The sequence below is a fragment of the Eleginops maclovinus genome, chromosome 20 (assembly GCF_036324505.1).
Source record: "Eleginops maclovinus isolate JMC-PN-2008 ecotype Puerto Natales chromosome 20, JC_Emac_rtc_rv5, whole genome shotgun sequence".
Classification (NCBI taxonomy): domain Eukaryota; kingdom Metazoa; phylum Chordata; class Actinopteri; order Perciformes; family Eleginopidae; genus Eleginops; species Eleginops maclovinus.
The window spans coordinates 25168046-25182405 of NC_086368.1; the positions used below are offsets into that span (position 1 = coordinate 25168046).

General features: G+C 43.7%; 1 protein-coding gene across 3 annotated transcripts in view; it reads left to right on the forward strand.

Annotated features, from left to right (window-relative positions):
* ndrg3a (ndrg family member 3a) overlaps positions 1-14360 on the forward strand; it is a 34234-nt gene that overhangs the window by 9190 nt on the left and 10684 nt on the right. For 2 of the 3 annotated variants that reach the window (XM_063910756.1, XM_063910757.1), the window contains exons 2-3: positions 4119-4202; positions 7516-7548. In XM_063910756.1, the coding sequence (XP_063766826.1) occupies positions 4146-4202; positions 7516-7548 (90 nt within the window). In that variant the 5' untranslated portion in view covers positions 4119-4145. Of the gene's footprint in view, positions 1-4118; positions 4203-7515; positions 7549-12461; positions 12824-14360 lie in introns of those variants that run through there. The other variant, XM_063910758.1, reaches the window with a different exon arrangement.

The window sequence follows — 14360 nt, forward strand, 5'->3', positions numbered from 1 at the left end:
CCAGCATCATCTACTGGACGTTACACACCGACTTATGACCAGTACCTCATGTCTGTGTCTACAGAGTGCCTAGTTTCTGAGTGCCAGCGCCTTTTATTCAAATGTTTTCATTGAGGAGAAAGTGGAGAATATGTTTACCAGAAGTCATCAACTTTCGTCTTTAATGTATGCCCTTTATTGATTGCTTTAAATGAGGAAACCCTTTTGCATTCTACGAAAAACATCCTTTAATCTGAACTCGATCAGAGCCGTGGGATAGTCTGAAGTAAAAATAATAAACCATAATGTTTTGAAGCATGCAAAGACACCTAATTACAATGATTGCTGACCTCCTCTTTACTCGGCATCAGAAATACATGGATTGGACTATTATGGGTTATTAGGCTGCCGCTGTCATAGTTTGACATTTCCAGTAGAGTGTTTATATTAAAGGTGATGGGGTACATACAGCGAGCATATGCCAATGTTTTATCACACTGTACAATATATATGTTTTTATGTGGCAGCTTTAGTTTAATACATTAATCTTTGCTGTAAAGAGTGACAAAGTGTGAACAGGTATGGATTTCTGCTCTTTATCACCATGGCAATACTCCTGATGGATGGGTCAGGGTCTCTTAAAGAGTCTAAGAGGCAGGTTAATTTGAGGTCACTACGGTGACATTCAACCTGAAGCCAAGGAAGTCGGTGTCAAAACACGGCCATGATGTAAACAGTGATGACAACCAGTGAATAGGAAGTCACGGTTGCTATGGCGATAAGGAGGACTAATTGAAGCGCGGGTCAGCAGCACCACAGCCGGGCTTTGTCATCCATCATGCAGCCTGCCTAGACTCGATGGCTGCCCAAGGTGAGATGGAGATGAATCGACAAAGACATGGAGAGAGAGAGAGAGAGTGCACAGAGCGGAGGAGCCAGGAAAATGTGGGAGGAAGAGAGTAAAATGTGGGAGTAGGAGGAGAAGATGTGTTCATAGATCACTCAAAGGCGTCTGCTGACATGGCAGCTACAGGTCTCCTTTGTGTTGGCAGTGATGCCATATATCTACAGGAGATGTTCTGGCACAAACCTCTGTGTCCAGGTGTGCACTCTGGCAGCTGCACCTCGGCATGAAGGTAGAGGCAGGTCCTCTCCTCTTACAGCCGTAGAGTTTGTGATGTACGCAGCAAGTGCTTGCCAACAAAAGTGGAGAGAAGTAGGGATACTAAACAAGTTATCCGTTTATTGAGCTGACAGATTTCACCATGTCTTGGCTGTAAGTAATCGTGTCAGATTTGAAAAGTGTCCCAGAGGCAGCGCTGACACTAGGCCATAGTGACGGCTGACCTTTGCTGCACATAGGGCCACATGTGGTTTTCCATCGGACACGATTTGTTTCTGCTGCTGTTTGTTCACTCAGCAGAGCCAACTTGTCCCTGGCTGCGCGGCAAGTTATTTAAGCACTGAGATGAGGCTCCAATGGCAGCTACACACTGTGCAGGGAATCAGACCTGAGAAACAGAGGAGGAAATCATGTGAGAGAGCAGGCAATGTGTAACCCATCTGCAAGCCCGAAGAGCCGAGTAAAACAGATGCTGATGTCAGGGGAACCATTTGTGAGAGCGATCTGACACAACAGACACTGCGGTCGAGGCTAAAGGGACTTGTTCTACACCATCAGCGCTCTCCATCCTCATCCACATTAATGGCATACCATGAAGATGGGACCAAGCTCGCTGCACAGATTGCAAATGGAATGTCCCTCCTGTCATCTGGGACTACTTCAGCAGATTTTCCCTCCCAATTACGCAAAGCTTTGCTGTCATATCTGAACGTCTACATGGCTCATTTGATTCCCTGAGATAGTCGGGGGTAAATGCTCCTGAAAGCACGTGTTTAGAGTTCCTCAATTTCAATTCTATCCCATTTCTACCACAATCAATTCCCCTTGTCTCCTTGCCTCACAACTGTCCCTCAGGGCTAGCCCAGTTTAGAATAAACATCAGCAACCAGCTTTGTCTCTATGGCAACAGCTGCGCATGCTGAATAGTGGAACACGCAAGGAGTGGGCCGGACTGAGCGGGGATGGTAGTAATGTGATTTAGTTTTATGTCTAGTGATTTGGTGCCGGGTTAAAGCAGGTCTGAGATCCACTAGAGCCCCCAGGAGACTTTTCTTTCAGTAAGAAAAACCAAAGGAAGATGAACAGAGTGATGGGGGGGAGTGACAGCGGTTAGTTGCCTGGGTTACCCGGTAAAAGGGGTCAGTGGTGTTGGGCTGCGAAAGCCACCCAGTCAGTCTGTCAGTCGGTTTAAGCTCAACATGACCCCGTCTCCCTTAACACCTCGATTACTGGCTAGCCTGTGTACAATTAAAGCAGCTTTAGCCTCCATCCCACTTCCTGTGACAGCCTGAGGAAGTGTTGGATTGATCCAGCCAATACGCTCAATCCGCTCAAGCATGCAGGGTATTTGTTTTTCTTATTTCCTTGTTCGCTCGTCTAAATGTTATTGAGTTCCGCCATTGAGCCAGATTTGTCAGCAGGGATTTCGCCGGGCATGTTTTCCCTCCACATGCTGACGGCTGAGTACATCCAAACACTTGGTGTTTTCTGCATTGTTTTATGTAATTGTGGATTGTGCTCAGTTGTTCCCATCTGCTTTCACGTGTTGTTTCCATGCAAGTTTCAATCTGTTGTCAGAGCTGGATGTCCTTTGACCCACTTCATGCGTCAACAGGCAGCTGTCTGCTGTCTGCTGGTAAAAACAGATATTACGTGATACTTTCTCTGCTGGTACATCCCGCTGTTAGTTGGCTGCTCGGTTATCTGATATTGGCATCTCAAGGTCGTTCCTGGGGGTTTGGCTCAGCCTCAGTTATTGTAACCGCTCCTCCATTTGGCTAGTCCTCTGCTCAATTACATTAGCCTTTTTATTTCTTGTTTGTCTTGTATGCTTTGTGTATCTCTTCTGATAAACGAGGTCTTTCTGTATCGGGGGTGTTTGTGGTGCAGGCCCATTTGGCTTTGTCTTCCAGTTGTGAGCATTGACCTAGAAGAAGCAAATGCTCCATCTGCTGTTATATGCAACATGAGACACCCTTGTGGGCAATGCCAGGTAATTCAATACCACTTGCTGTCCTCACCTTGGGCAAACAGGCAAGGCCAAAGAGGTACCATTTCAGGAAAAGTGGGGGAGGGGGATACTTATGTGTTGATGTTCTTGTTCAGTGATTATGTGCGGGGACAAACGGCTGGCTTCAAGGGGAAAACAAATGAGGTGGGCTTTAGAGCTTCTTGTTAAATCTTTGTGTGTGCATGTTTGCACACCATCTGTGTGAGGGGTGACCTTTCCTTGAGAACTAATAAGTAAAACACCGGCTCTGGCTCTGTCATATACATATCACTGTAGACAAAAACCAGAGGTACCATAGAGAGAGAGGGAGAGAGAGTCAGGGTTAGACTTTTGAAGTGGGCACCTGCTGCCACCTCCTTCAGTCTCATGCTCATCGATCAGTATCAGAAAAGGAAGTGTTGCTATAAAGTTAAGCACCTAGAATTGATTAGTTGATTTAATCATTTAAGGCATTTATTAAGCAGAACATTCCCCACGTCCTGTTTCTCATCCATATACTATTTATTTAATGACAGTGGCATTTCGTCTTTGATCGGACATGTTATAGTCTAAACCAATTCCCTAATATTTTTCTATCTTGCACCCCTTCTGAAGCTAATAGGGATAATCCTGGCCCACTCCCCTAGTAAGAGCGGACTTCTTTAACAATTCCAGATTAACTCAAGTGGAAAAGATTTAGGTTGGTAAAATAGCCCAGCTATCATCAAAGCCCTTTGTGTTGATCAAACCACGCCAACTAGTCCTGCTCCATGGAACATTTGAAAAGAATCAACACTGGTAATAGAACATATTATTTGTCACACTAATCTAAAGAAATGTATTTTTAAAAGTACATAGAAGGGTAGAATAATTAATATGGAAATCTCTTGACATGAATCTGCTTTTTACTGCTGCCAACAGTAGTGCTTTATTCAATGCCCTCACAATGAACACTTTTGCTTTCCTTTTTTCGTATGGTTGGATATTAATAGCAAATATAATGTTTTCTCTCTTTCTCTTCGACAGAGTGGTTCACAGTGCAGAGACAGCAATATGGATGAGCTGCAGGATGTACAGCTGACTGAGATCAAGCCACTGCTGACCAATAAGGTGAGTTGTGGGGAGTTCAGGACAGTGACAAACATCTGTACAGCTGAACTAATACGTGGATCCACACAGTATGCTAACTAAACAGTGATGTGGTGCACATTTTAAAGGGAATGATCAGCCCATATGGTCCTCTCAGGCAAATGCATACACTAATATACCAAGCATGCACACTCTGCAGTCCTGTTTATCAAAGTGAATTATTCATATCCGCCTGACAGTGTTGCGTGGGAAAAGAAAAGAAGGGAGTGAGCAAAAAAAAGGAGGTTATAGACGAAATAAGGCGAAAGAGAAGAATAGATGCGAAGCGTTTACTAACAGACATCCAGAGAGAGAAAGAGAGAGAAGACAGACGAGCCACAGTGAGAGGAGACTTCAAAGGAACAACTTAAAGAAACGCATCTCTTAATTTCTAGCTTGAAAGATTTCAGCAAGTGAGCGACGGCACCAAAAAAACAATGACACATCAAAGCGCTTCCCAGTCCTCTTCCGTCCTCCTCTGCCTCCTCTTCTCCCCTGCTCCATCTCAACTGCTGATTAACTGATCAGAAAGGCTGTTTTGTTCTCGCCTCAGGCAACTGTCACAGACACTCAGGAGGGTGGAATGCCTCGGAGGAGATGTGAGTAATGAATCAGCTCTGAGAGGATTACATCAGAGGTGGCTTTGAACAGTGATCAGTCACACATTTCCTCTTGTGGGGCTGATCACTGCTTCAGGTGCTGGTCTTGTGTGAGGTGACAGGGTGAGGAATAAACACCTTAAGCTCCATCAGAAAGAGGGATACTGACCTCTCACTCCACCTAGTGGCCAGCTCATTTAAAAGTCACACCAACAGTCTTGAAATCAGATGGAGATCAATTCACAATCGCATCGTCTCTCTGATCCTACGTAGGAATGATAGAAGCAAGATTTTTTGACATTTACGACTATGATGAGGTACGAGAGAAAACTGTTAAAGCGGCAAAGTAGCCATAAAAGTGAAGACCATAATTAACGGTTACATATGTGTGATTATAGATGCTTCAAAGTGTAATGTGCATTAGGGGACACATGAAGAACAGAGGATAATTAACTCCTGATATAGAGCAACAGTTGGCATCAGAAGGAATAGAACCGTTGCATCACATCTTCTGCAAATCAGATTATTGGAATGGGCTAATAAAAACTGTCATCACTCTCCCCGTGTTGAGACAGCTGACCTTCATGAAGGAGCTTCTGAAATGGGCCTTGCATGTTTTAGACCTATAAACCTAGGGCTATTTTTCTTCATGGAAAAATAATAACCCTGCTGTAATCTAGAGCTTTTTCAAAACATTTGAAGCTAGTTGACATTCAAACTCTAATAAAAAAATGATGTGGATTTGTTTTGCACCTTTGGTCATTATGTTAAAAGCCAGTATTTGTGCACAGTTGCAGAAAATATATATAAGTGTATAAGTAAATTTAAAAACAATCTTTTTAATATGGCTTTTAATTTGGGTTAACTTTCAATTCTCACTGGTATCACTGTCCATGTTTTACTGTATTTCTTCAGTTTTGCTTTTGTTTTATATTTTTTATTTTATTTTTCAAATTGTTTTATTCTAACCTATTTTATGTTCTGATCAGCTTCACACTAGATTGTTCTCTATTTATTTTACTATTGTTATTGTTGTATTGTCTATTTGTTCTGTAAACAGTTTGGGCTGCTTTGAAAGGTGCAAATAAAGTTTATTATTATTATTATTATTATTATTATTATTATTATTATTATGTGTAGAATAAGATAAGATTCCAGAGGTTATGGTATAGTAGGATACTGTGGGACTCCAGAGCCTGATCAAGTCCAATATTTAAGATGTATTAAAACATTTAGAAAGATGTAATCATTTGCAATGTTCTCTTAAAATACTTGCTTTTGTAACTTATTTTCTTAGATTGTTTATGTTCAAACCAACAGATACTAATCAAGCGTGCTCCTCTGCTTGTACACAAAGGGAGAAACACACCTGTTTCAACCGGGGAGGTCTAGCAGCAATCCAACAGAACCATAACTAGCTTTTCGATAACCACAATACAAAAAAAATCCATTATTTTCTTCTTTTTTTAGGCTGATGACGTAATAAAATGAGGGAAAAGCCTTATTTCAGAATCTCATAGAAGCTCTAAATGGAAAAAAAGTCAATTACATTCAGCCCTGTTGCAATCAGAGAAACCACTTTGAGTTCCTTCCTGTCCTCTTGTCTCTGCAATGGATTAAGCTGATTCTAATTCAATACTTCAGAACCAGACAGCTGCGTTATAGCAATAAAAGAGCGTAGACTACAGTAAGGTTTTTACCAGGATTTCTGCTGCACAGCTATATCAGGAGAGAGAAGAAGTGAGGGCTTTATAGCCACCATCTGCCTCTACACCACCATGTACCCACCGGTCTGTCCTACAACCGAATCCCTCAAGAACCCTCTTTGTTGTTGCCGCCCACTCTCGCTTTTCTGCCCATCGATCTGTAGCTTCCTGCTGTCTGAGCAAAGACAAAACACATACTTGGACCAAACTCTGAAAAAAAATGCTTCGCCATTAATTATTATTTTATACAGCCCCGGAAAAAAACGAAGAGACCACTTCAGCATTATCATCTTCTCTTGTTTAAAAATGTATAGGGATGTCTTTGAGTTAAAAACTTTTTTTAAAAATGGTATTCTATAAACTACTGACAATTTGACTCTGTGTTCGACAAACACTGGAATGGCTGCCATACATGTAGAGATAAAGATTTAAATTGGAGTGTCTCTTAATGTTTTCCGGAGCTGTATATGTGAAGAGTGAGGCTGTTACAATATTAAAGACTAAACTCATATTGAGTCACATGCCTCAAAGTGTCGATGATAATGAAGTTAGACAGGGTGTGTTCATAAATTGCCACATTACCAAACTCACAATCAGTTGGACAAATGGATCCATAAACAACGATGTGAAGTGCTCGCCACAATGTGTCTTGATCAATGATATTATTTAGAAATAGCAGCTCATACTAGTAGACTGAGGTTAATCTGTATTGGCTTAGGTTTCTGCATCCGAGCCCAATTCTCTTCTGAGATCCCACTGCTCAAATGTGCTGTACTCAAACTAATGACTTGTGATATTATAGATCTAATTCTAACTCGTTAAGAGCTTATTATAAGTGCAACATTTCATTCTATCTGTTCACATGAATAGTTGGAGCTTAACGCATGTTGAAGAAATCCAATCATTAAGCATCTACAATAAATGAACCACTGTTAATGTGGCATCTCTGAGACCGTGCTTTCTTTAATCCTCCTCATTCTCTTCTTGCAGAATACTCGTAACTTCCAGGATTTCGACTGCCAGGTGAGTGTTGTTCTCCGCTCCTTCAACAGCTTTGTGGTGCCCTGATTTAGGGGGATGCTGTTGTGTAAGCAGAAGGGGGTTGGGGTATTCTGCCTTCCCCCTTCTTTGTTTACATGCCCTACATTGTTCCTCACAGGCAAACACCACTTTACTGCACATCACACGCTAGGGAAATATAGGAAGTTATAGGCATTGATAGAGAGTCATCCACCACACTGAACATTATGTACTGGATTTAAATTCTTGGCTTTTTTTGTTGTTGTTGTGAACCCTGGCTTTATATTTAGGTGTTCTTTGTTTTGCATGGATGTATATTTTAGTCACATCTAGTTGTAATTCTGTGGACTGCAGATCATGTGTCCTGATATGAAAAGCCAACATAATATCACGTTGGTGGTTCGGGATCTACATGATAAGAAGTATTAAGAAGACTTCTCTGCACAAAGCCTTTAGGAACACACCCTCTGTACCAAACCCTGCAATAATGGCAACATGCCATAAAAGTAAATAAACAGTGGACTTATTGGACTCATACCTTTTTATCCTCTTCTGCAGAGCTTTATAAATAACGTGGCCAGTTGTTCTGTTCAAACACTTCCCCTAGAGACGGTCCTTTTTTAGTAAATGCCGGGAAGTACAAGTGCAGCGATTCCAGATATCTTTTTATAGTCGTGTCAGATAGTTTCTTCCACAGCAACATGAGATTGTTTCTGTGTTACAGAAGCTGCAGCGTTTCAACCACAGTCGGATCTTTCTATGTGCTAAAGTAGGAATAATTATCATTAAAGTGAAAAGCGGTATTGGCCCTGAGCGGGCACTGTTCCAGATCCTTTCTTTGATGGTTTCTCTGCGTTGGGAACAGGGTTGCCAGCCCTCCTCCTCTGCGTTAGCAATTTGCTTTTCCTTGCAAGAGCATCGACTCCCCACCAGCGAGCACTCTGCTGTGTTTCATGAGCATCAAGCCAGCAACGGGTTAAATCTTTCATCCCTCTCACTTTCTGCAGTCATGGCTGCATCCAGCATCCCAGCAGAGCTAAATATAGCTCCTGCAGGCACAGGAGGAGAGGATAGCATGTTAGCAGGAGCATGCTACATGCTCCGATCCTGTCTGCATTGTCACTGGAACACTAACATTCATAACATGCTGCAGCTGCTCATCATTTGAGTGCCATTTCCCTGCGCGCTCACCCTCCTGGGATTCATATCAGCTGCTGCAGTTGTTCTTTAAAGACACAATTGAACCAGAATTGTCTCAGAGGAATTGAAGCAGACTTAAGTGTATTGAACCTATTTTCCATGGCAGCCATTTTGACCTCTCCCAGTCACATTCAGTCCAAAGACGTTATGAATACAAATCCTTGAAGGCTATTTGGAAGGTTTTTATAACACTGTGTGAACTCGATAGATAGAATACCTGGCTTCTTTATCGGAAGACATTTCTGCATATCAAGCTAATGACAGCACAGGATTTTAAATAATAAAATAATGACTGAATTGCATATAGAATAGAATTTGAATAGAACTTTCCTACAATGACAATACAACATGTTTCATTTAAAGAGCAGCAAGAAGGTATCCTCTTCTTACTGAATTTCTGGATGAAAATGTATGTGTTTGGTTTTAGCCATCTGAAATAGCAATTTAGCAAATAGTATCATGGTATAAGTTGTAGTATCCGTGTTGCAAGCTTTTTAACCCAGAATAGAATATACTTATTGCTATGTTTATCTCATGTATATTTTGTTTGGGAAAGGCTTCTGATTGCTGGTCTTACATGAACTGATATAAGCTCCAATGTGAGGTCAAAAAGTCTCGTGATGAAATAAGGTGCGTCATTCAATTGCACCTGACTACCACTTTCAGATGAGTAATATCAAAAGGACTAGAGCCTACATGCAGTACAAGGAAGCACACATCCTAAGAGTACTGTGTGTGTGTGGGGGAGGGGTCCTCACGTTACACCATCACTCTGAGAGACGATGTGACATTCCTGCAGCTGGAGGACAAATCCAGCTGCTCTCCTCTAGACTACAACTAAAGCTCCTACTAGAGGCGGCTCACTGGTACTGCAACATATAACACCCTCTGCACCTGCAGCAGGAGGAGGGCGGTGGTGGTGCTGAGGTGGGGTCAGAGAGGAGAACATGGAGGGTGTGGTGCTGCAGTTTTGACTCCTTCCAGATGTCTTGCGTTAGTCACAGAGACAGGAGGAGGAGGAGGAAGGTGTGACTCAGCCTCAGCCCCTCATGAGACCGACTGGTTTTTAAAGTGCAGACTCTGGAACAGCAGGTTACTTCATGGGAATGGAAATGGCTGACTGTACCTTTTATAAATAGAACATCTCAGGGCGGATGGTGTGTGCTGTGGAGAGATAAATGTTGAGATGGTATATGGATCTGAAGGAATGTGATGTTTCAGCTTGTAATTGTCACTATTAGATTATCTTTTTTATATCTGTCATATGTATATTATACGACACATTACACTGCACTATACTACCCAGAAGCTTTGCACTTCTGGTTGGATGTGAACTGCATTCCATGTCTTAGTTCTTGTACTCTGTTCAATGACAATAAAGTGGGATCTAATTTCATTTTGTATTGCATTACATTTCATTTGGCTGACCTGTTTTCCAAAGCTACCTACAATAAGTGCATTCAACGTGAAAACCAAAGCTCAGAAAAGTATGAATCCTGCAGGTGCATTAGCTTTCAATAGGCCACACCAGCGGGAATTCTATTGTATTTAATTAAAAATAACATTTTGGACAAGGTGCAGTAGAAAAAGGTTGGGTTTTCAGTCTGCTGCAGAAGAAGTGTAGATGTCTGCTCTCTTCCAGCCAGGAGAACTAACGGGGGGTTTTGTTGAGGTGTCCCTGGGTCCCACTCCAGTGAGGGAGTAGCTGCCATGTAGTGTATAGTTAGTCATTTAAGGTTTGTCTCCTCCTGGTTCTGTCCAGTTTTGTTACAGTTTCTGTTTTTGACCTTGTATCATTGCTACACAAAGACAAGACGAAGCTGAGTACCTTTCAGACAAATGGCTGCCAAGTCATGTCTTTGGCTTTTTTAGATCTTCACTGTCTCAGTTAGCTCAGCAGAGGGCGCCATAAGCCTATACATTGTGTCGCTTGTGGTTTTACGCCACTGTGCTTCACTGTGGTTGATCATCTATTTTATATGCGTTGTCGCAGATATGTAGTCGGAGACAGATTAGGAAATTCTCATGTGAAACTTCCATCTCATGACTAAAGAATACATTTGTTTCCTGCGCTTGTGCGTGTTTAATATGCTTGGCAATCTTTTCCATGTTTGAGGTGTCCATCATTTGTTGCTCTCCCTGGTCATCGTGGGGTTTCTTTGGGAGATTTCCCTTGTCTGCTGTGGAGTGTAACGACGCATCGTTGCATGCTGTACACAGACAAAAGCCCCTGAGGACAAGTGTGTAATCTGTAATAGTTGGCTATATGAATAAAATTAGATTGTTTGACAAAAGGTAATAAACCTCAGATTCTGGCAGTTTCGATGCAAAGCTCTAACTAGAACTATCTTTGCAGATCCGAGCGTCATTGCATGCCTGTGTTGTCCCTCCGCCTGCGGCGTCCTGCTGAGACACGATGACTCAGTGTGTGACCTTTATACAGTGTGTGTGTCTGTGTGTGTGACACAAAGAGGCTCCTTCTCTGTTGAGTAAATGGTAAACATGTGTTCAGTCCCACACACAATCGTCATGATTTGATTTGAACAAACACATGTACATCACAATCTGGCCTAACGTCACTATATACGTGAAATCCCACTCTCTCCACAATCTGCATCTATGACTGGACATATGACTCACACTGTCACCAGTTTGTTTTTTGAAAACCTTACGCAGAAACATTGAAGATATTTTTCTGGGAATGCAATACATGTATAAAAAAAAAACCATAAGATCCATATGTGTTTGGATTCCTCAAGCATGTAGATTTTCTTTTTGTACACTTCCTGTATTAACTTATTTGTGTAGTCTGCATATCATGTTTTATTTCTAGAAATACATGCATTACATGTGTGTCAGTGGCACCCTCTGTGGGTTAGGAATGGGACCATTTAGAGGAGAAACAGCAGTTTGCAACCAAACATGCTGCTGCTCCAACCCATCAATGAAGGGGGCCTTTTCGCTGTAATCCCGCCCACTCTGTGCTGTTTCCATGTGTGCCATTGGCTACACAGAGCAGCGACACTCTGCACTGCTAGCAGATGACAGAGAAGAGTAGAAAAGGAGAAATCAATAAACTATGTGGATCAAATGATTCAGAGATGGGTTCGGAGGAAATTGATCCTCTCCTGTAGGGTTGTGTATAAAAATAGTATCTCGTTGTGGGTGTATCTTTCCAGTAAGCCTGCTTCATCATGAGGGGTATCTGCTGAATGCCCATACTGAAGCTGCTGCTGCTGCAGTCACGTTTGCAGCAAAGGTATTGCTGGACCATGATGCATTTTACACTACTCCTTTGCAAGGTCATTTCAGGGTCTAAGGTGTTGAGGTTGAGGTGTTTCTTCTCTGGCTGCTAAGGTCACCAACTGTCTTCTCCCTCGGCAAGGTGAAGCTAAAGTAAATCTGCAGTCGCTTGTTGCTAAATCTCAGCAGCCATTTTGCTGATGCAGCCCGGGAGAGCTGTCAAAGTCAGCCTCCTCTCTTTACTTTATGACGCTGTGACGTCAGCACCCTGCCCATTTTCCAGGTCTGCCTCCGCATCCTTTGCACCCCATCACTGCCTCTTCCATCCAGCCTCCCCCTCCTCTCTTTTCTCCTCTAAGCACCACCCTTTCCCTCTACCCACCTGACCGGCTGCAGTCCAATGAGACGCGCCGGTGGCTGGATGCACGGACGCACTGTGACTACCAAGCACAAACTGCAGTCTCACTCTCCTCCCCCTGCTCTGTCTTTTTTTCCCTTCTCTCTTTCCCACCACTCTTCTCTTGTTCTCTCTGCATCTTATCCGACCCCTCCTCCTCCTTCTGCTTTCATTCAGATTATTTACCCATCTCTTCCTCACTTCCTCTGCTGTGTCTTTCTCCTCCCTCTCTTCTCTGTCTTCCTTGTCGCTGCTGCCTCACCCTCACATCCCTCCCTTCCTATCAACGCTCCCGCCCTCCTCCTCCTCCTCCTCCTGGAGATCTTCAAAGCTGCCCAGCACACACTTGCACATAGCATAACACTCTGCTCTGCTGCGTGGGAAAACATGTCAGCTATTCTGGACCTGGACCAGATTGCATGCTCTGGGAACGGAGTGGTGAGTGACAAATGCATCTTGCCTGCTATGACACACCTGGCTGGATCCTTGCAGATTAATATTGTGTTGGTGGGGGGGTTGTTGTGCGGTTTCCCTAAAGCAGGGGACAGCAGCTGGCTCTTGGAAGGGAAAAACTGCTGGGGTCTTTCCTGTTTGCCTGTCACCACCTTTGAGCAGTCGGCTATGGGCTTCTTCTCTCCGGGCAGCTGCTAGAGTGTGTGTGTGTGTGTGTGTGTGTGTGTGTGTGTGTGTGTGTGTGTGTGTGTGTGTGTGTGTGTGTGTGTGTGTGTGTGTGTGTGTGTGTGTGTGTGTGTGTGTCTACAGGTCACACAGTGCCCGTGTGTTCGGTCTGCACAGCCTAAACATGCTTAGGGTGCAGCGGTGCATCTTAATGTGAGGGTATGAAAGATGCATGTGCTCAATGCCTGAGTGTCTCGGAATCTGCAAATGCCACAACCAGAGGACGATGTGTACGTGCCGTCAGAGGGGTCATTGTGTGTTTCGAGTTGTGCGTCTCAAATGAGTATTTTCAGGTCTATCAATACCTGCAGGAGTGTGTGTGTGTGTGTGTGTGTTCCCTGAGAGCGGCTGCAGACGGTGCCAGCAGTGTGTTTTCTAATTCTGCTATTACTGAGAACAGGCAGGGAGGTCACTCACCCATACACACACACTGCACGACTAAAAACACTGCTGCAGAGACTTTGTGCAGAGAGTTTGCAGTTTCACCCCCCCCCCCCCTGCTTCATGATACTGCATGTGTGCTGCAGGCAGGGAGGGCTGTGTTTGTGGCACAGAGAGGAGAGCAGGTTGGCATGTACCTGGGATGATCCCGATGGAGAACATACAGTGTGTGTGAGTGTGTACGTTGAATTCCTCTCACCCTGCTGGACGCTGCTCGGTGTGTCTTGCCCTGTAATGCTGCTCTCTGGGGTGATTGATGTCGTTTCTGGCAGGGCGTGGAAAACAGGCAGGTGGGGGAGGAGGGATTGATAAGAGAGGGATTGCGGGAAGAGGAGCAGACTGAAACATTGCTCGCCTTTTTTTAACCTCCCTCACCCTCCTTGCTTCTGGGAGCAAAAACCCAAATGCCTCATGATGCCCCTCTCCCTCAAAGCACTCTTACTCTGTATTCCTCTCTCACCTGCCCCCAAACATCCACACACACTTATTGTCCATCTACTAGCCGCCATGAATGTATTAAAAACAAAAATGGTTACAGTGCTCTCCTCCTAAAGCTGTCCAGGCCGGCCGCCACACCCTGTGTCAGATTTCTTGAGATGCTGTGTACATGTATCTGTGAGAGTAAGTGGTGAGAGGCAGCACTCCCAGATCAATGCAGCTATTTAACCATGCTAGGAGCTAAATGGATAAATAAAAGGTCATCTCACGTCATGATTCTCTACCCTTGTGTTTGTTGCCAGGACCTGATTGGAAAGGCATGATAAATGAATGCGGCCCTTCTGTTTTAAGACGCCTCCTTCTCTTAGTCATACAGGACTCCTCCTGTCTCCTCTTTTCTCTATCCCTGCTTTCACGC